Here is a 22,736-nt window from a genome sequence, read left to right on the forward strand (position 1 = left end):
TTGTGTCAGCTGTTTTAACCAGCTGAGAAACATATTTGTTCTTCAGGGTGAATAGCAGCTTGAGAATAAATTGCTTGGTATTGAATTGCCACTAAATAAATACCATGTAAAGGACTTTCAGCTGTTCACCCTGCTCTGCTCATTTGGTGCATTCCTGTTGCCCTAATTCCATTTTCAAATGTAGTTCCTTGTTAAGAGTTTCTTGGGACCCTTAGGGTCAGAAAATAACTTGCAACAAGTCCTGTTTCACTCTAGCATTGTTCCTGCCTCTGTCTTGTTGCATCTTTAAGATCTAGTTTTCTAGAGAGAACAGCGATTAAAGCTGTCCTGCAGACCTAGCTTCAGAAACCATATTTTGTTTAGTTTTGGTTAGGAAACTACCTCTTCCCCACTGGTGCTGTCAACTTACACAAGCTTTCTGTCTGTTTGCTACATAAGCTGGTGATGAAGAGGAGTCCCCAAGTGCTTTTTCATTACAAAAAGCTTAATTTCTCCCTCTAATGCAAGACTTCCCAATACATCTAACTCCAATCAATATTAATTAAATAACTTTTTCACATTTATTTTCCACTCCTAAGGCCATCTTATGGCCTGAAGAAAGATTTCCCTATGGATCATCTGCACATTACCCAGGCTGATGATTCAGAGAACTTCCAAAGTTGTAAGTCGCTGAAGAACTAAGCTAGAGGTGAGTGCTGGATCTCACTATATAAGCATGTGCTTATGCCATTTCTGTCACTTTTATATAAGTCCCCTGTCTTTGCAGAAACTTTGTATAGGCAGCTCTTTCTTAATTCATAATACATTCAATAAAGTTTGGCTTGCACAGGGAAAGTGACCCTTGGCCCCTATCAGTGTGATTGGAAATGCATAAGGCAAAGGATTCAGCTCATCTCAGTTACTTCTTTCTGTAAGGGGTGCCCTGATTCAGCCCAAGTGTTCCTCTGTCTGTGGGACATCAGAGGGGAATCTCCCTCAGAAAGCATCTCTTTGTCTGTGGTGAGGCCAAGCCTTGGTGGCCAGGCCCCAGATGACTTTGGAGTAACCACATTGAGCCACATTACAAAAACCTCACATTTGTGTACAAGATTTCAGGGCAGAATGAAAAGTGAAGCATCAGTCAGCACCTCCTATTGTTCATGCCTGCACTTGGGTTGTTTTGTCCCCTATTTCTAATGAGGGCTCTCTCATCAGAATAATCAGACACAGGAAAAGTGATTGTATTGAAAGACAGGATTGCATGCAAATAAAATTCCCAGTTACAAGATAGACTCATGGCAATGAGTCTGTGTTTTCAAAAATTTGTCAGTGGTAATGACGATGGGTCCAGGCCTGCAAACCTTGTTCCCAGCAGTCAGCCAGGCCCTGCTGGAGTGTTCTTGCTTTGTTATCACAAAAGGAGAATGAGCAAACATCAGCAAGCATAGGCCAAGGACTTTCCTTCAAATCCAACTACTATTATTTTTCTAAATTGTTCTTTGCTTCCAATGGCCCAAGGAAAATGGGGTCCCAGGTGACCCTGCAGCATGGTGCTAACACTCTTTGCGAGCAGGGCTGTTGGAAGTCAGCCTCTCTCCGCATTGACACCACTGGAGACGGCCATCACCCTCTAGGACCTGCAGGCCTTGCTCGGGAAAGGCCTGCTGAAGGGGAAGACCATTTCTGTGTAGGTGCTGCCCCTTGCTAGAAGCCCAGTAAGCTCTGATTATTGAGCTTTGTGAGAGCTGAGTGCACAGCTCTCCTCTGAACTTCAGTATCTTTCTATAATAAGGTATAATTTTTCTGCAAATAAATTTAAAAAAAAAAAAAAAAAGAGAGCTCTTGCTTACAGGGACTCCATATGGCTAAATATTGGCTTGTTCCTTCATATTTGTGAAACCACAAAACCCACCTTGCCTTTCTGCTCTTAGTTGTAAGAACATCCTCTTTCTGGAGATACTATCACAAGTGGTATGGTCTAGAGATTGCCCTATCCACCTGGACTTAACAGCTTTTCAGATGCTCACTCTCTCCTTGTACTCACTCCTCACTCCTGTGGAAATGCCTGACTTCTTCTGTGCAGGGCACTGGGAAGAAATAGAAATGAGCACTTGCAGACACTTTGAGCTGTCTCCTGAATAAATGGTAGAAAACTAAAGGATCCCCAGAACACAGGGATTATTGATTTTGTAACTTTCTCAACAGCTCCATCAGCTGTGGTATTTAAAAGGAGCTCATCATTTACAAATTGACTCTTTCAGGCATCAAAGACCTGTCAGGGCAACAATTAGTTCTGGTAATTTATCAGCTGTTTGAGCTCGTCAGGTGGAGAGAGAAGGGCAGTTCTGCATCAGCTCCCCTCCAAAGCTACTGTAGCTAAACCCGGAGAGGATGTACCGGTCAGTTATCTGCAGCATATTTCATGTCCTCAGATGTTTTGCCAGTCTTTCTGATACCTGATCTAATTTTGTGAGGCTTTCAGGTGAAAATGAGGCATTTCTTAGCATGCTAAAGTCACCCAGGCCATAGCTTGTCTATCTCCTTAACAAAGCCCCTGTCAAATCCCCACAGAGCAGCTAAACAAACTGGAATGCAGCTAAAAGACAAAAACAAAACAAAACAAAACACACAGAAAAACACAAACCTGTGGGCTGTTTTTAATTAGCCTATAAACCATTCAGAGCCCTGCAACTGTGCTGTCCAGAGAGAGAAACTGGGGGCAAACATATTCTCTCCTTGTAGACCTCATAATAAATAAATAAATAAACAAACAAATAAATAAATAAAAAATAAGAGTTTATTTGAACAGACCAGAAGTCTATGTAAAAGCAACCACTCTGCTCAACAGTGGCTGGGCAGGGTGTTGTGAACAACAGCTAAAGCATCCTTTGTGAGGGCACCCAGAGAATTTGCTTGTACTGACCAGAGTCTACTAGATTAAAAGGGGACAAGAAAAGACGAAGATCAAGGCAGAGAGCCCCTGAGCCTGGACTTTTCTGACAACAGGAAGCAGATCCAAATTGTGTTGTACAACATCAGAAAGACTTTCACTATGTGCTCACATCCATGATTACAAGTACAAGATACATAGTACCAGTAAGCACTTCAAGTTTTCCCCGATATATTTACCCATCCTGTCACAAACACACTTTGCAATACCTGATAATACAGCTATACAATCACATTTTTTTTTTATCAGAATGATATCTTTCTTATTTGCTATGTGTCTGGATTCAATTGTACGCTTGCCTATGCTGACAGCTTGGTTTTGCAACCTTTTTTCAAACCTGCTTTCCATGTATGACACAGAGGTTTACTTTTTATTTAATATGGACCACTAAAAAATTCCCAGTGGAAGTACAAACTGTTCCAGGAATTTCACATATGCAGGTTGCTGTAAAGCATGTATGAATTTGCATCCCTTAATCACATTGCATGGCTCTTCAGATGTTCATGGATCACAGGCTGGACAAACAACCATGATCAGAGCTTCATCCAGAAACAGTTCACAAAAAGCTCACAAAAGCTGTGTTTGGTCACAGGAATAACACAGAAATGCTTGAGAGAAGAAAAATAAAGGGGTGGAGAAGGAAGGGTTGCAGTTTGCTTAGAAAGTTGACCCCTGTGCATGTATAGACATTTTTAGAAATATTTGTGGAGCAAAATAATTACTCAGCAGAAAAATTTGTTCAAAGAACAAATTTTTACTGTATGGTGATATTTTACTGTATGGTGATATCTAGCCAACTTTGTGACTTGCCTAAAGGGTCAACACTGGAACCTGCAATCCATAATCCATTGCCAATTCATAATCCATTGCCAATTCAGGGCATTTGCAGGCACCTCAGGTGCATTTGCAGGCACCTCATGTTTCAGCCAGGTAAAAGATATTCTTGTGCTTATGACGAAGCAGACTTGGGGTCAAGTACAGTTACATTACTAGCTCTAGTGCACATTGTTTGGAAACTGCTGTAAAGAACATAGCTGCAAAGTGTCCTGCTGGATGTGTACTGAGAATGACATAATGGTTAGCAGACACTTGGGAGGAAAAACAGCAGGCCAAGTCCTCAACAAATGCCATAAGATTTTAGAAAGACACAGGAGTATAATTTTTTGGAAAAAGGATGAAAAGATTCTTCTTGTGAAAACATGGGAGAAACATGGACAAAGGAGCGTCTGAAGAAGCATCTGTGTATTTTATGGTCATATGCTGTATCTTCATGACTTTTAACCCAGAAAACCACTGGGCTGGTGAAGTCAGTGGAGTTCCTCCAAGCTCAGTTCATCTGTAGGGAAACTGCAGCCAGAGGAAAACCATCCCAGCTGAGATGTTTTCTCAGAAATATCTGCCATAAGATACTGACAAAGCCAGTGGGACCATTTTGAGACCATACATATCTAACGAGAAGCTGCCATGGCAAAGAAGCGCAACTGGCATTATACAGGGTGAATTCATGGCTACCTGGAAGGGGTGGTTTACATTTCCAGGGGACCAAGCAAGGCTGCTGATGTGATTTGCAGCTACCTGCTGTCCCATCCACTGAAAAGTTTGCATGCACTGGTATTGTGCATTGTGCACAGTTTGCCCCATGCAGCCCACATCCCTCCCTCCAGCCAAGGGATAATCACTTTTCAGCAGCATGGACTCTTTGATCCCTGCTTGCCTTGCCACATAATGAAGTCAGCAGCCTGACGGATGTGCTGGGTAGCCCATGTAAGAGGAAAGAGATGTCTCTCTAGCAGTGAGATGAGACATACAGTCTCATCAAACATCAGGTACCCAGAGGGCACCCTCAAGGTGCCTCTCCTGCACATGATATCATGGTTCCTGTTTTGTAGTTGCTTATACTGTTCAAGGGAGGCTCACCAAAGTGGGTGAGCAAGTTCAGGACATGAGAAAGTAAAGGAGAAGTCCCTACTTCCTCAAGGAGGGAGTTTGGTCCTGCAAAGCACCTGACACCTCTGTGCACATTTACATGACTAGGGTTGCTGAAGCTGGTGGTCACAAAGTTTAACTCTTTGTCTGAGCCTGGTTGTGGATTAAATCACTTGTCATAGGTCTCAGCTACTTAAAAACCCCTTCTGCATGCAAATACACAATGTGAAGGCCTGTGCATTTCTGCTAAGAATACAACAGGAACCATTTGCCCAATTTTTCTGTCCAGTTTAGTTTGCTGTATATTTTTTATCACTGCTTTATGTCTCTGTTAGAAATAAGAGAAGATGAGAATAAGAAACAGAAGAAAAACAGGTATCTTTAAACAACCAACAGGACTGATATGAATATGAGAAAGATGACCAGAGGAGCAGCTCTAGTTATCAGAATATTTAATGCATGTGGCTGCCTTCACAAGCACGTCCTGCAGTCATTGCCTTATTTTTCATGATGGACACTTTACCTTATACTTGATTGAATCATGTCTGTGAAAACAGATGGAGAAAGCAGCGGAAAATGTAAATCCAGTATACATGGCCAAAATACAGTGCTGCTTTCTTCTTGCCAGAATAGAGGCTGGATTTGTTTCTAATGACGGGCATATAACATTACATTTTTCCTTCAGCTAGAAAAAAAGTTAGTTGTACGTTGGTTGTGTTTGTTGGTGTTTTTTGTTTGTTTGTTTTTGTTATTTTTATTTCCATGGGGGGAAAAACACAACAACAGTGTGAGCTTGAATTACAGTTGGTGAACTCAGATCAGTTCTGCAGCCCCCAGAATAGCTGGAGAAGTTGATGAAACCACAACCTCCATGGAGCTCTTCTGTTCCTACACACGGCTTTCTTGAGCCAAAGACAAACTGCCCCAAAGTGATATTTATCAAATTTGTTGCTAGCAAATGCTTGTGGAAAAAAAAAAAAAAAAAGTAGGGCAGAACAACAGCTACAACAAGAGTCACTGGAGTGCTGTACTAGCATCAACAAATCAGTGTCCATTTGGCCCCATCGTGGTGATATCAGAAAGAAGAAAGCCCTTCTGGGTCAAGTTCTGCCCTCATTTTCACTGGAGTAAATGATGCCTCCAAACTGAGAGAACTGTTGGCTGACTGACTGACCTGGTGGACTTCAGATAGAATCAGGTCTCCTTGACCTGATCAGAGTATAGGAGCTTGTCCCAGGCATGCTATGAAGACACAACAGCTGATAGTTTAACCATATTGAGAAATAGAAAAATAGGCTCCCCTATCATTTTTCACCTAGTTCAGATTTGATCAGAGATGTAAACTAAAATAAAACATGAATACCAATTCTGGCTAGGCTTCCAAAATCTCGTTTGCATGATGTTTACTTCAGGAAAAATGATCCAGCCAGTATCTTTGTACTTTATCTGAGGCATTCTGTCTTTTCACATACTTACACTCATCGCAGCTTCCAAGCATTCTCATCTAATTAATCAAAAACTCTGTCCTTTTGTTTCCTAGGTCACAAAGGAAAAACACTAAATTAAATAAAGTTACCAGTCGAGAATGAAAGCTGGATTTCTACCCAAGGAACCTAATAATAACACCACAATGCAGATGAAGTTGAAATTGATATAGTTTTTATACATAGAGGCAAACAGTTAAGTGTGAAGCAAGTAAACATCAGATAGCATTCAGACAGTGGTTTGTCCAGCTCATTCTGTTTGTAAATATAGAAATGTGTTGTAGTGGCTAAATTTATCCTAATGTAAGGAAATGAACAAAGAAGCTGGTATTTGCTAACTTCTATAGGCAACATTAGGGCATCCTGTGTGAATTATTTTGAGGCAGTTCATGATAACATGGTACAGATTAGAGTTGCCATTTCTGGAAAAATTAGGTCAGAATTATGTAGATAAGATGGAAAGAATTTCAGTGGCATTGTATTATTTTCCTGACTTCAAGCCTGACTCACATGTCGAAGCTTTGTTTTATTGTATACCTTGTTTTGGTATGCAGTCAAAACAACCTTTATCCAGAGAAAATGAAAATAAACTGGCCGAGCAAGTAAGATTACACATAGCATTGAATGAAAATAAGTACAGCAAGCTTAAATTTGGAAGGAGAGAAATAGTCTTTTGCCGTGAAGCTTTTTGCAGTTTCAGAAACGATCATGCTGAACCCAGGAAAAATGAGAAGAGGGAGATACAACTTGGTAACAGTTTGGGAACTGGGCCATTCCTTGCTCTTAATCTGAGCTATAATTTCAGGTGTATTTTGGGACTGTTATGGTATGGCCACTGTGGAAAGCCCTCTTCTCTGTATGTTGTCATTTGTCCTTCTCAGATTTCATCCTGAATTAGAGAAATCTATCACTTACTTGAAAATAGACAGTGTCCATGAAAGGTTTACTTTGTGAGAGAAAAATTGAGAATAGTTCTAGTTAAAATAATGAGAGCCCCGATTTTGCAGCCTTGCCTTCGCAGTCAGCACAATGTTTCCATTGGCTTCAGGTAGAACATTTTTTTGTGCAGTTTATTATGAATCATAATGTACTTTTACACTGCTCCATATTCCGTGCCATAAATCCCAGCACATACCATGCCTCTTTTTTTCTTTCTTTTAACTGCGGGTTGAGGCCCTGTTATTGAGGCTCTTTCTGCCATGCAGCTCAGGTTGAGAAGGATCAAACCTTTGGGACAGATCCTGTTACTTGTATGTGAGCAAGCCTTCAGATAAAATACTTCATGCTCCCTTTTGCTTATTCTTTGAGACAAACAGACTATTAAATTCTGGTTTTTGGTCCAGCTTACTAATGCAAACCAGGGTAAGGCACAGTTAATACAGAGCTGGGCTGCCAACACTGCCACCTCTCGACTCAATTGCTGCCCAAAATGCAGCAGAATGGCATGGAGGAAACAGTATAACGGCTGCATTTAGCCTTCTGGTGTTGTGGTATGAAGCACTCTACAAGCAAGTGAACATCAACAAGAAATACAGAACTATTTCAGCAGTTTTTAACTGCTGCTATAACCAGCTTTTGTGTCTCACACCTTTCATCTGCTTGTAAATGTTTAAAAACAAAACACCCCTCCACACACATGCACAAAACCCTCATTTTTATCCAGCAAGTATGAACTAACTCTTTTGTTTTGTTTTCCCATATAACCCAAAACATGTGGAGATATGCAATGTTTTACTACTGCTTTGGCTCTTTCCTGGGTTGGGGCCAGGTCTCACTAAGGTCTCCATCTTTAATGGCCGAGACTTCTGGGATAGCATGGTAATAACTAGCATAAACCTGCTGAGCCCAATATAGCCCACAAAGTATCCAGTGTGCTCATCTTTCTCCTCTAGTTCATCAATATCCAACCCTTATTGGCCATATTTTAATTATACAATATATCCAACACTGGAATTTGTAATATTGGATGAAAAACAACATTAGCCATATGACAGAGTGTTCCTCTAGTCTAATCTCATTTGGCCAATTTCAAATTTTGTCAAGAAATTTCAGTGTGGAAGCATTAAGCTAGAACAAGTAACGTCTGTCGTCTCACATCTGGCACAGCCCTGGTCTAAACTGTCAGTGCTGGAATCTTGATAATTTGTCAGAAAAGCAATCACGGGCATACCCCTCATTTAGGTCAGCCTTGTATGTGTGGCAGTCTGCCTCCATCACCATGGGCCTAGGGAAAAAGCAGGGCACACGAAAAACAAGCCAAGACAGTAATTAAAAATATTTATTTCTGAAGATATTTACCTCGATAGGCATAAAGCATTTCCCAATTTCACACAGAAATACATAAAACATGCATAGACCAATATGGCCTACTTCAATGTGTATTCACCATGGTAAATATAATGAAGAACTTGTGTGAATATAAATACATAACACCTAAAAATTAAGCACGTAAAATTCAATAAAACCTGTCAGCAAATTCATCAATGTGAACAAATTCACTGATATAAACATTCACCCAATATTAGCCTTTTGACATAATTTAAGACAACCCTTTGTCTCTACGCATTTATACTAAACAAGGCACTGAATGAACCCAACAACAGTATCTGTTACAGCTCTGCTCCAGTGCTGTTTTGGTGGCGTGTAAGACGCAACAACCTCTAGTATTAGAACTTGTTATCCAGATATCATTGTTATGGGAAACCTAGTAGTGTCCTCTAATGCTTATTTTCTGTTGAACAGTCCTTTGGTATCCAAAACCAAAGAACTCTAACTATGCAAACAAGCACGGCGTCTAACCCACATTCAGATAACTCTAGTTGTACAAGTAAACTAGACTTCTGAAAAAAAGGCAAAGGGTTGCTACTGATTACTAAAGGCAATAAGAAGGTGTAAAAATACTCTAGCAGGTGTGCAACAAACAGCATGCGAGGTAGACTTGTATATATGCAGTAAGTCCTGGTTAAAGGAGCACTGTGGCTTTCATTTTTGCATTTTAGTCAAGAAATAGAGTTTTTGCTTTGAAGTTGTCCATTTGGATCTTGCTTTCTGTCCTTTTTAAGCACATCTGCAAGGTCTTCCTTGCAAAATGCATTTGATGTAGACCCTGAAAGCTGCTCAATTGACGAGTAACATTCCAGAAGTAATATTCAACTATTTCTTCATAGAGACAGCTTTTAACATGTTACATGTGGATTTCCTCTCTCCCCCTCTACCCATCCGCCTGAATTCCAGAAGGATGAAATCTTTTGCTTTTATACCTCCATATATGGGATTTCCTCAGTGTTTTGCTCTGCTGCACAAACACTTGGACAGAGAGGCCCTTTGCCGTAGTGGAATGTTAAAAGTCAAAGGAGAGTTTTGATGATGCCTTGGCAGCAAATGTGATGGAGAAAGATTGGGGTGATCTTCCCACTAGGATGTTTTCAGGCTTTCCCAGATGCTTTGCCTTTTGTTTGCCCTGTTATGTTTCAGCTTCCACCCTTTCTGGAGCTCAGCCTTCAGCTTTGCAATACTGAAGGAAGCTTTGATACTGTTACCAATGGCCTCCAGCCTGCAAAAAATAAGAAATATACCCTTATTATTACATGAATAATGAAGATGCATCTCCAGTGTGCAGACATTCAGTGGTTTGATTAACTAAACCTCAGCCTCAATTTCTGCCACAGGATCCTCAGAAACCAGTGACTGCTATACAACTGCCAGAATTATGCTAACCTAAGCCACTCAAAATATGTCATTCAGAATTTCAATCCAAACATTAAAATACGTTGAAATATTCACTCAACTTTACATGCCCTTGACTTCCTTAAATAGCATATATCCAACCAAGAGGTCTTCAGCGTTACTCTTTTTGACTGTTTCTTTTCTTCTAGGTACAATAGATCTGGACTCAATGAATGGGACCCATACCAGAAGTAAGAAGTAAGTCCCATCTTCAGAAATGATTTAACAACTCCAGGGCCAAAGTCTCACTCAAAATCATCAGGCTACCTGCTCCCACAGACCCTGTTTTGCTTTTGAAAACAGCACTTGAGAGCCTACGTTTGCATGGGTGAACTTCTGTATGCTGCACATTCACATGGGCATATAGATGAAGACTGAACGCCAGAGGTGTTGTAGCTGTACTGATGCTCAATGCCAAAGCTGATTTCTGGCATCTGTGGGGTTCATGGGTGCAGCAAGTCCAAGGTCCTCTTTGCAAGTCCTCTTTGAACTGCTTGGAAAGGGATACTGCTGCCTATTGCCACTCAACTTTTTCTGTATGAATTTCAAAGTGCAGTCCTAGAATTTACTCTCAGTTTCAGAAGTCAAATTGGGCTCAAATATTCATTTAATATTTATTTTCCCTTTTCTCAGCCTCTCTACAGTCATTTCTATTGCTAGCATCCTGTACTCATCATACATAGTTTTAATCAGACAACATAAGGGATAAGCAGCCACACCAGTCAGAAGAAACTATATATTCAAATCTGGATTTTCCCCCAGTGAGATGAGGCAAAGAATCTAATAAAAGGTATTCAGACTCAACTTAGTTTTAGAATAGTTGGGATGTATTATTTTTAAGTAATTGCGATAATGCCTGTACACACTAATGTATCAGGTTCTGCTATTTCTACCAGAATACAATTTTATACTCTTCTGAAAACTGGGGTATCTTTAAACCTACAACCAAATCTGCTCCCCACAAGCAAATGGATGAGGCTAGGCAGAGCTCAGTACCCTTGTCTTCACAAGCTAAGGTTCCACAGCATGAACAAAAGCCCTGAAAATATCCTCACTGATTCCCTCAAAGCTCTCAAGTTGAAATCAGCAGCCAAGCCTGCGTTGACCCAAAGGGAGGTGAATAGTGCTCTCTATTGCTATTCTAGGGAACTACAGCTGGATGAGAAGAAACTCACCTCTTAATCTTCCTGCTGTCAACAAACTGTTGGTTCATGCATTTGGGTCCAATGCAATTGCCACCTTTGTTGCGATGACGCAAGGTTTTCTCCACTGTGGACTGAGCCCTGTTAAAAGTGAAAAGGTGCAGCTGTTAAAAAAAACAAGTCTGCAGTCCACAAGGTGAGGCACCTCATCAACCACTTCTCAAGGCATGTAATAAGTGATCTATCTGGGCCAAACCATAGTATGTATCATAGCAGCATGAGCACCCAGGTAGGAGGCAAGGCTTTGGGAAGATTATTCACTCAGCAAGTGCCAAAATGAGTAAGTCTACCACAATCCAGCCCTTTCACATGTGCTGCCTTTTAAAGAGTAGCAACAATAAACGCACCAGAGATCTTTTCCTGTCTGGCAGAAGTTCAGACATTTCTTGTCTTTCTGGTTGGCACATTGGCATCTGCTGCTGGCTTCAGTGAGCATCTCAGGCACCATGTCCTTGAGAGATCTTCTGGATCGAGAAGGGCCTCCAAGACCATAAGGAACGGTCTTCCTACGATCAAAGAGACAACATGAAAGTCATTCAAATAATTTTGTGGTTTCAGAACAGCAGGGTATTTTGGGCAATCTTATCGATGGGATTGATTGTGTGAGTAAAGGTTGTGGGATTGGGAATGCCTTGCTGGTCATAATTTCCATGCAAATGCTTCTGATGAACCTGCAACATAGTTATTAACATGGCTACTGGCAAGGCTAATGACCTTTTAATTGTGATTTCATAAAGCTGCTATGCCTCTCTGTGCAATAGAAACCAATAGAGCCTCATCTCTTTGAACTTTGGTAACTGCCAATACTGAGAGAAGCAATAAAAGTGAGGCACATATCCTCAGAGGAATTCCAGTAGTAGAACAGATCGCCAAAGTCAGTGTTTGCAGTGTTAGGTGAGGCTCTAGCTTGCTACCTTTTGGGAAGGAGTCTGCAGAAACGGACTCTGCACCTATTGCTATTAACATGCGAGATGCATTAGTCTGCAGCAGAGTGCAGCGAGAGCTGGTGAGAAGACACCCTGTGTCAAAGTAAACCTTTCAGCCTCGTAACATCTCAGAAAAATGGCCATGTAAAATCAGAGTTGTAAAACATACTTTTGGCGTTTTGTCTGTTTCTGATTCACTGTGAAAAGCAACCTGCAGCCCTTGCAGGGCAGCACCCAAAGGAAACACCTAGATTTTGAGAGTACAGATGCATTAGGGCTATGAGGTGCTCTCTCCTCACTCTAGGTGCTCAAATACTTTCTCCAAGTGAACAGTCTTGCTACTAAACGCAGCAGAAAAACGGGGTGTAGGGGGGAAGCAGTAGGAGACCCCATGCAAAGAAATGCTCCTTTCGCTCCCTTCTTTCCGCGGGGGATCTTGAGGTTCCTCAGTCCCCCATGAACACCCCCACCCCCTTTATCTTTTCTCCCCCCCCCCGCCCCCCAGGCAGCAGAGCCCCGGCGGCCCACTCACTCGGGGGTGTTGATCCAGATGATGTCCAGGTGGCAGAAGTAGACGCACTCCTCGTCCAGCAGCGACGAGCAGGAGCAGCGCCGGGCGCGGCGGTGCAGGGCGGCGGGGGGCGGTCGAGCGGAACCCACCTCAGCTCCGGGGGCTAAGGAAGCAGAGGCAGAGGCTCAGCGCGGTTCGGTTCAGCCCGGTTTAGTGCCCAGCCCCATGACCCTCTCCCACCCGGTGCGCCCCGAGGCGGCACCTACCTGCTAGCAGCAGCCCCGGGCATAGCACGAAGAGCAGCGGGAGGACGACGTGCGAGTAATCCATAGCGGGAGCAAAACTCAAGCTAAACCCTTTTTTTTTAAAAAAAAAAAAAAAAAGAAGAGGGAAGGAGACGGAGGGAGAAGGCTGTAGCCGCCGCAGGACAGAGGGCGCTGGCTCCCGCTGGCGGCGGGGGCAGGCGGCGGCTTGGGGCTGCCCGGCGCGTCTGGCTGGCGCGGCGGTCCCCGGCGCCCTTTTATAGCGAACCCCCATGGAGCGGGTAAACAGCCCCGGCTCTATTTTATCCCGAGACAATGTTGTGCCGCTATTAGTCACCGCGCGGCAACGTGCGGCCCGAGATAAGGCCGGCCCGGGGAGGAAATCGCCTGCAAACTTCAGAGCGTGAGGTCGGGGGGGCGGCAGAGCGGGGCGGGGGGCGCCGGGCTGGGCTGGGCTGGGCTGGGCCGGGCAGTAGTGGGCTGTATTGGGCCATACTGGGCTGTACTGGGCCGTAATGGGCGGCCGCGGCATGGCGGAGGTGTCGCGGCGGATCCCGGGGCTTGGCCCGGCCCCGGCCCCCTCAGGCCCCATTGGGGTGTGCGGGGTCGGGTTGGCGGCAGCCGTGACGCAGACTGTTGTCTAACTTATCGTTTCTATCGTGACAGGCAAAGCCAAGCCCGTGTAGGGGACCGGGCACGTTACACGAAGGATGTGGGGCGAGGAAGAGGTGAGCCCCATGCCAGGCCTGCACCCCTGGCTCCCGCCATGTGCAGGACATGGCCAAGACAAGTTTTTTCCAGCGCATCTGCATCCGATGCCTTGTCTTGAGGCACCGTTGCTGTCAGTGTGGCAGCTGAGTGTTCGAGGAACGGGCGCAGCAATGTCATCGTAAATACACACACGTGCACCACACGCTGAGCTCTGTCTGGGCTGCCAGAGCCAGCCCCTCATTATAAACTCGTATGAACTCAAAGCCTGTGCTCCAACGTGGAGCCGTGCTACTGCAAAGCGTGCCAATTTCACCTATGATAAACAGATATGGCCCTCTCGGTATTTGTGGCATTTCCTTGCACTGTGCTGTAATAATAGAAATGACCTTGGGTATCACAAAGACCAAGGCTGTTAGCTGCGAGTTGCATTGTGGTACCTCAGGTGAATGGCCATTTTTATTAAGTATAATATTATCCTGTGCTGCTGTAGCATACGGGACAGACTGTCAGCAGCCATGCTGAGTCAGAATAAAGGTCCATTTAGCTGGTATACAATAGCTGTTAGCAGTTGGGATGAGAAAGCGTACAAGGAAAGAATGCAAATGGAGACTAACCCTTTCCTTGGTATAACCTTCTTGCTTTTAGCAGGATGAAATTCAGGGGCTTTCTGAGCAATAGCTGGCATTTAGGCAATTATGTTGAATAAACGCCAGTGACCCTATCCTGAGATGTTCTTAGATATTTGTAAATGGTTCTCTAAAAACTGCCTTCTGTTTTGTTTTGTTTTATTTTTGTTTCTGTTTGTTTTGTGGTTGGGGTTGTTGTGGTTTTTTTTACACCTTTCCAGCATGGGAGTCTATTTTTCAGAGCAGGGATTGTATGTTTTCTTGTGAATGTAGGGCAGTACTTACCAGAATATCAATGCATTTATACCCTTACCTGTGAATTAGAATCATAGAATCATTCAGGTTGGAAAAGAGCTCTAAGGTCATCTAGTCCAACCTTTAACCTAGCACTGCCATTAAACTGTCACTAAGCCCTACATCTACACGTTTTTTGAAGACCTCCAGGGATGGTGACTCTACAACCACTTCCCTGGGCAGCCTGTTCCAATACTTCGCAACTCTTCTAGTGAAGATTTTTTTCCTAATAATAATTATTATTACAGTATTATTACAGTTATGATAAGAATGATACGATTACAGTAATGATAAGAATCTACCAGCAGAGGTCACCTAGATACAAATAAAAACTAATCATAGCCCACTGAAATAATAAACTTTATTGGTATCCAAAAGTTTGGATAGTAATCAGATGGAGGTTTTTTGGTTGCTTGATGCTTAAAAAAAGAAAAAGAAATGCATTTGTGTGGGTTGAAAGATAGCTATCATTTCTGTATAAAATACAGAAGGCCTATCACTTAAGAACATGCCAGCACTTAAATTTTTTCTGAGGTTCCTTTCTGTAAGATGTTCACATAAAGCCAAAATGACTCATACCAATGTAAGGTATTTTCATCTTTGTGATAATGTCTTGTTAGTATTTTGTTAGGTGGCAAAAATGGCACGTTTTCATTGAGTAACAAAGAATAAACATGGTAATCATAGGGACCTCAGAAGGTGCTGTTCTTTTTTTCATTTTTTTTTTTTTTTTAAGATTCACAAGTATTATTGTTGTCAGAGATCCATGTCCCCTAATTCAGTGATTTCTGATAGCTCTGCTTTCAGGTCTTGAGCTGAACTGGAATCAAACAATCCTGTTGCTTGTCAGAGTAATGCAAAAGCAAATTTGTGTTCAATTGCCAGTGGCCCAGATGGGTCATTTCAGGCAGCAGAGATTACCATGCCAGGAGTTGGGTTTCCCCTGGAAGAGGTAACCTCTGACCATTCCTTGGACACAGAGAGGTACCAGGCAGAAGTACTCTTTGGGAGTTTTGCCAAAGAAGGAAGATTTGCTAACTTTATAGCTGTTTACAGTAGGAGTCTGTATAGGTCATAGAGGGTTCTTACAAAATAAGAAAAGGTCTCGAAGCTTGCACTATAATTGCACTGCTCCCCTTTTGGGCAAGGGTAGAAGCAGGAGTTGAAGCTGACTTTTTCCCTTTCTAGCTCAGGTACCTTGGCCAGCCACAGCTACAACATTCTGTTATGGGGTAAAAACTTAGCTGGCCAGCCAGGATCTGGTTTAACGTTCCAGCTGGAAAAGGCCATGGCACTGACTGAATTTACTAAAGGACATTTTGTATAGTATCAGGCAAGTGAAATGCCTGCTTATCAGGAAAACAATAAAAGGAGATTGTAAAACTGTGCCTTTCTGTCCAGGGAACAAGGGGAGCAATGTGCTGTTTTCTGCAGATTTGAAAGACAATTCTCAATTAAGTGAAAGTTGCATAACTTGTCCCTTCGCTGACTGCTTCTCTTGCACCTTTCTCTCCCCTTACGGGCCATCCAGTCCTCTTCCGCCCCTTCTTACACAAGAGGAGGGGGAAGGGGACTCTTCCCTTTCCTTACATAACATGCAACTAAGAGCTAACTAATTTGGGTTTCTTGGAAATGACCTTATTCTCCTTTGTGACTACCCAGCCTACAAAGTATCTAATTCCCTTCACAGATACTTCTGCTATTGGGGTTCTTGGGCAGAAGCATAATTTCTGGTGAACTAACTTTCCTCATTTCTCCCCATCTGCAACTAGTGAGGTTTCTCAAAGGACATAGATGCCCACCTCACATTACGCTTGTGGACCCTGTAAAGCGCTGAGGAGAGGTAGAGAGTTAGCCACTAACCCAGAAACCATAGTCCCACCTGTTTGAAACATGTACCAGAATCCTCTCCCCTCCCTGATCCCACCAATGGTCGTTTTCCTTCCAAAACTCATTCTGCATACTAAATCCTATTTAAACTGGTGAGGAGGGTGGCAGCTATATGACACTTGGTACAAAAGGCCTGTCCACAGATAAGAAAATAAAGTTCTTCCTGACCGTACATGTCCTGGCTCTAGGTGTCGGTGACTAGAAACCATTTCAACTATGTGCTGTTAGAGCCCTGGCTTCTAAGGAAGAGGAAAATGTTTCTGTGGCAGGTTTTTCTCTGTTCTCTACTCCTTTTGGTTACCACTGGTACTGTCTCTGTGGTAAAGGTGGGTGAAGGATTGGTGAGGAAAGGAAAGCAAGCAGCTAAAACTTGGTTGTATCAGAAATCCAATCAGCATAGAGCTCAAACAGAGGAGAAAATCAACTTTACTGAGCAAAGGGCACAGTTTCTCCCAGGGCTTAAACTGTTGTTACCAGAAATGCAAAAAACATGGTCTGCAAGGATTCAGGTTTCAGAGAGACTGTTGTGAAACCTTCCTCCTGCCTGTACTTTCCACAACAAAGACCTGGAAGCGTCAGGGAAATGTTTTGCTGGAAGCCAAGCCAATTTTTAGAAGAGGGGAAACATCAGGTGGGAAGAAGTTTTAAATAATCTTGGAATAAAGGATCTGTGGAACTTTTAGGCGAGAGTTAACAGGAGCTTCCCCCCTACTTTCACAACCTGCCTCTGGATGTTGTGAAAGAAAGTGTCCACTTCTCACTGAAGCAAGTCACAGGGGTATTGAAGGTGTTTGGCTGTCCTGTGTTTCAGCAAGCTGTAGGAGCTCCTTTTGTTTCAATCCTTTATTCCCCATTTGCTCTCAGGCAGGAGTAGCGAGTAGAATGGCAGGAACAAGGCAAAAGGTTAAGCTCTGTGGGCGTAAGACAGGGCCGGCAACCAAAGCCCTCTCAGCCAGGCCTCAGGTGTGATTACATGCAGAGTCCCCCGAAGGACTTGAGGCCCACGCCCTTTTTCATTATAAACTGGATCTACTGTGGTGCTTGACTTCCTCCCCCCCCCCCCGCTCTGACGTTTAACATGTTTTGCTCTTGCAGACACATCCCCACTGGCCATGTCAGACACAAAATGGTGAGCTGGATAGCCTGATCCAGTAGGATGGTTATGTATTCTCATAGCTATGCTTGGATTCTGTATCTGTTTGTTGTTTGTTTGTTTCTTAAGAAAGCATTTCTGCATGGTCTGCAGGTCCATTCCAAGTCAAAATACAAGCAGCATGAATCTTGTCTTCTAGAATTGTGAAAAGATGCTAGAAAGTTATATGTTTCAATAATCAGCCTCTTAAGAATGGGGCACACAAGCAAGAGTTTAACTGTAATAAGGATTATCATCCGTAAATACAAGAGGTTTGTTCAAAGAATATAACAGAAGGACTTTAGTGGAGAAAAGGAAAATACAGAACGGAAATTGTCACTTGTGCAAAACCAGATTTTGTTCCATATACAACTTCTTCTATGAATGCAATGACATATGACAGAATACTTGTTTGCAAATAACGGTTAGTTGGAAATGTGCTTTATCAAGTTTGTTTACTTCTCTCTTGGCAAGTCTGTCTTATGAGGAAGTCGAAACCAAAGCATCAAATTGGAAAATCTTTCTAAGCAAATAACTAACAGCAGTGCACAACTATCTGATGGATAATCCTCAGAGCATTTCAGAGTTTCACCATCTTTAACAAATGCAAGTTTCCCATCTTCTCAGCAAAGAATTGATGATGTCATCCCCACTCTCTGAGTTTGGAGTTGAAGCAAGGAGACCAGTACTCATCCTATCTAACAGTAGGTACTCTGCTCCAGTTTCTGAATTAGATGGGCATCTTAGCTCACCTGGTGTCTGAGTTGCCCTCTAGAAAACCACTGGCTTTCCTTTGATTGTGCAAAGGGGCCTCAGATGCTGACAGCCCTAAATATAGGCATCACACTCTGCTTAACATTTAGAGGTAGCTGGGGATAAGTCCAAATCAGTGACCTATCCAGGCTCCCTTGAGAGCCTGGAGGGATGGAGAAATGAACCGAGTTCCACAAACCTGTATTCTGCCCCCTCCAGTATGCAGAGGTTTGCTTGTCAAAACACAGTTTTTCACTGTTTTGATTAGTCGATCTCTTGGATTTGGGGTTGCTTTGCTCAGAAAGCATTTATGAGATCTTTGTTTCATGCAGCTCACTTGAAGGTAATTCTTTGAATTCATTAATTTAATTGGCTTTTTATGTTTCTTTTCACATGTGTTTGCTGTTTTTTCCCCACCTATTATGTAGCTTTTCTCCACCTTCACATGGGATTGTCTCCAAAGGCTCAATTTAGTAGATTTTTGAGATCTAGCTGGCTCTACCCTTTCCTTTGTGCATAAAAGCTTTGCTGAAATTAAGGTAATTAGCAAATGCATTGTTCCAAGAATGATGTTGAACTTTCTTTGCAGTGCAGCCCTTTTGCTACAGCATGTAGCTCCTCTGTGGCTGCTTTGACACCTCTGTTTTAAGCCCGGGGTTAGGTGAGCAGCCTTGCCAATTATTCTGCCTGCTTTGTGAGGCAAACAAGCACATATTAGGAAACACTGTGAGTTTAGATCCAGCCTTAGCCAAAGGTATAGCTTTGCTTTTCTTTGCTTATATATTCCAGGTTGCAAGAACGAGCCAGTTCTCATGTTTGCATGCAGCCAGAAACATTGGCATGGTCACCAGCACACAACAAAGTCCCTGGGAAATGTGAAAGGTAAGAAATCACTGGCAGGGAAGCAGCAATATACAACTCTCATTTCCTGTAACAACATTTGCCCCATATGACATACGGTATACAAGGATGAGGCCAGCTTTTCTGGCTGCTTTTGGTCAGCATCCTTGAGGCACATCTCTATTAGGAGCTTTTCACCAGCAGAACCTGAATTGATAGCACTGGGAATGCCTCTGCAGGCTTCATGACTGCAGCCAGACCTTTCCGCTGTTGCAGAATATGCTCCAAGCAGATTTATTTGCCTTCGCAAAAGGCAGCATGCAAATTCCTGTTTCCTATAGGTGTTCAGCTATTGCCTTAAAAATTGCTCCCTTGTGTCATCTTCCCAACATTTATCACCCCTTTACAGTTTTTACTGACATCTTCTTAAAGACAAACATATTCCACCTTTCCTAGCAGAATTATGCTGTAAAACTAATACTGTTTTTGATTTCAATAGACACAGACAGGAACAACTGTATCCTACACAGGTTTAGGATGAGTCTTGTGAAAATGAGACATGTATAAATCACAGAGTTCTAGCCAGCAGCTGGCACAGCAGAGCAGCTTTGCTCAAATTTTTGCAAATATATTTCTTTTCTACCCCCCCCCCCCCCGTGAAAATACTCTTTCTGAAAAAGCTGGTTTTTGTTTGTTTGTTTTTCAAACCAGCTGAAATGAAGCGGAAGCAGTTTAATTTTAGTTTAGGAGGAAAAAGTAATAAGGAAGGCCCAAATCTAACTGGAGCAAAAGTTAGAATTTTATTTTCAGTACATATCTGTTGTGACTTGACCATATAGTTGTGTTTCTAGCTTGTAAAATGCCTTAAAAAAATCACATTATTCCCTAGAACAATGAAATCTAGAGAATCTAGAGAATGTTCAAGCCAGGCATAAGGAACAGCAGAGGCATGATTCAAAGACCTCATTTTTCAAGAAGATTTTCTCTTGGCATCAAATTTTTAAAAATTCTCCAGCCACCAGTGAGCAGAACTGTAACTTTTCTCAGAAGATGAGCTGGCACTAAATTTGAAGATGTACTGTTTTGCATAACAACAACAAAAAAGAAATAAAATTCCTTGCTTCCTTTTCTGATACTTACTCTTTGAACTAGGCTAAATGACACAGCTTAAAGCATTGTGTATTTGTTTCCAGCTTGCTTGTTTCACTGGCAAAATAGAAGTCAAAAGCAGCAAGACAAAGTGACCCCAGTCAAAAACCCACTTATCTTCACAGGAAACTTGTTCAGGATTAGGCAAAGCAGAAACCTCTACTTCCTTTTTCTAGGGAAATTACACTATGTGTTAATTGGCAGATGTGTTTCGTTTTCTTCTTTTGCCCTCATTACAAGAAAAGGACAAGGCAGGGCACCGAAGGACTCTTCTGGTGTAGTCACTATTCATAGTTTTTCCTTCTGTCGCTTCTCTCTCCATAAACATCACTCATATCTTTCATGAAAGTAACATCATAAAAGTTTTCCCTGCAGCTTGTACAGGGTTGCGTAAGATATCCCTTGAAAGGAGAAGGTGGGATTTCCAACACCAGCAGTAGAGAGGTTTTTACTGGAAGCAAGCTTCAGCCACAAGAAAGTTTGCTCTGCCTGTGCCACTGTACACACGAGTACCGTATGGAAATGAAACCGGTAGAAATGCAGTTGGAATAAATCAGCTGGCATCCAGGACCTTGCACTTGTCAAACGGGAAATTCTCAGAAATGAGCAAACACGGTAGCACTGCCCATTTCCAAAACCTGCAGCTGCAGCAAAGGGAGTAGAGCAGAGCCTCTCCTAAAGAGGGCAGTGGTGCCAGCGGAGCCGGCTGGGCTCCCGAGCAGGATTTACGGTGACCCACAGCACACAAAGCAGGCTGCAGCTAAAAATAATAAAATAAAAAAAAAAAATAGGCACTGATTAGTTGCATGCAGCCTAAACTGCTGTCCTGTAAGAGTCCTGAAGCAGACGTGTAGGCCCACTGCATGGGAAATGCATACAAACAATGAATAAACTGCAGGGTGCTTCATCCTTTTTGCAGTGTAACACCGGCATTTGGCTTAGTCCCAGAGCAACATGAACCAGGAAAGAGACAGGTAAACTGAAAATCTCAGGGGATCAAGCCTAAAATGGTACACGAGAAAAATGTGTTTTGCGGTCCATACAGGAGAGACAGTTTCTGCAGAAAATCTATGCAGCTCCCAAAATTGCAAGGTCCCCACTGCTGGGCTCATTTGAACTCCTAACGTGTGCTCAGCAGTGCATGGCCAATTCCACTGACTTGAACATCTTTAAGCACATGCTGAAGTGGTTTTCAAAACAAGCTTCTTCCAAGTACGTGACTGAACAAGGAGACTTAATGTAGGAAAATGCCAAATCTCAGTGCAAATAGATCCAGGGCTAGTCTCCAGTTGTGATAATTACAGTTATGGAGATCTACTTTATACTAGTACAGTTTTCAGAGACTCAATAAACTTCATGATGCATACTCTGTGGCACAAAACAAATGCAACTCTGCTTTCGAAAGCTTAGCTATATTTTTTAAATTGCCACTTATAGGAGAGGCCAGTAATAGGTTTATAGTGGAAGGAGATGTTGCAAAAAGGAGAAGGATAACCTGTAAAGAAGAAAATGAGAAGGAGGTAGAAAGCTAAGGGAGATGGATTTATTTTCTGAAGGAACTTGCTCCCCAGGTTCTGGGAAGTGGATCTGAACACAAGGACAGGAACCCAGGTGGTTCAGAGCAGGGAATAGATACCTCAGCTCAGTGTCCAAGTGCCAAAGGAAATGACTTGCATGAAGAGAAGAGAGAAATACCTGCTGGCCTCAGGAGTGCTCTGATCCTAGTCCTTTCTGGCCTGGAGAGACTGCTCCAGCTACTTAAGATTAAAAGGCTGTGATATACTGGGTGATGAAAACCAGCAATTGCAAAAACTGCTTTTGTTTAATTCATAAACATTGAGGCGGGGACTTCCTCAAAAAATGCCTAAACCAAGTTACTAGTAAATCAAGAGCATCTTGTCTGGGTTATATCCCAATTAAAGACTCCCACAGGACTGTTTTTGCTGTTGGCTGAGTTTTCCCTCCCAGTCTATCTGACCACAGCTCAGTCTCTCAGAGTGCTTCCAGGTTTGCGCTTACTGTTTGAACCAATCAACTTGTTTTAACAAAATAAGGAGCAAGAAAACGAGAACTCTGATGCTTTTAGTTTCTGATGGACACCACACTACACTGTTTTTCTCACAGAAGAGAGCTGGAGCCTGCCTGCACTTCTCTCTTCCAGCCTTACTACAGACGGCATGCCTCTAGGTGGTGCCTTGCTCTCAGGTTTAGTACCACGGTCCAGGGAGAAGCAGCCTCAGGAGGCTGGTTTTTGACCAGCAAGGTGGTGCCTGCAGCCCCATCACCACCCTACCTGTCCCAGGCTAGCAGAGCAGTTCTTCACCCTCTTCACCAGGGGTCTGCCAGAACATAATACGTGCTTTAGGCAAAGGAA

At 42.9% G+C, this 22,736-nt stretch overlaps 2 protein-coding genes across 20 annotated transcripts in view; one reads left to right on the forward strand and one right to left on the reverse strand.

Moving 5' to 3' along the window:
* Nucleotides 1–8,596: 8,596 nt before the first annotated feature.
* On the reverse strand, nt 8,597–13,241 carry EDN1 (endothelin 1; the record flags this gene model as incomplete). Its single annotated transcript, XM_080581069.1, has 5 exons — nt 8,597–9,892; nt 11,241–11,348; nt 11,615–11,773; nt 12,726–12,867; nt 12,971–13,241. 5 exons carry the CDS (start codon nt 13,239–13,241, stop codon nt 9,754–9,756), a joined length of 819 nt encoding a protein of 272 aa, XP_080437195.1. The 3' UTR covers nt 8,597–9,753.
* Nucleotides 13,122–22,736, forward strand: part of LOC308190097 (uncharacterized protein) — a gene marked incomplete at its 5' end in the record, with an annotated part of 32,413 nt that continues 22,798 nt past the window's right edge. For 5 of the 19 annotated variants that reach the window (XM_080581062.1, XM_080581061.1, XM_080581065.1 and 2 more), the window contains 3 exons: nt 13,240–13,370; nt 13,634–13,695; nt 19,163–19,255. In XM_080581062.1, the coding sequence (XP_080437188.1) occupies nt 13,240–13,370; nt 13,634–13,695; nt 19,163–19,255 (286 nt within the window). Of the gene's footprint in view, nt 13,376–13,633; nt 21,105–22,736 lie in introns of those variants that run through there. The other 14 variants (XM_080581068.1, XM_080581067.1, XR_013946878.1 and 11 more) reach the window with 12 other exon arrangements.

Source organism: Anser brachyrhynchus (assembly GCF_964034855.1).
Source record: "Anser brachyrhynchus genome assembly, chromosome: 2".
Taxonomy (NCBI): Eukaryota; Metazoa; Chordata; class Aves; order Anseriformes; family Anatidae; genus Anser; species Anser brachyrhynchus.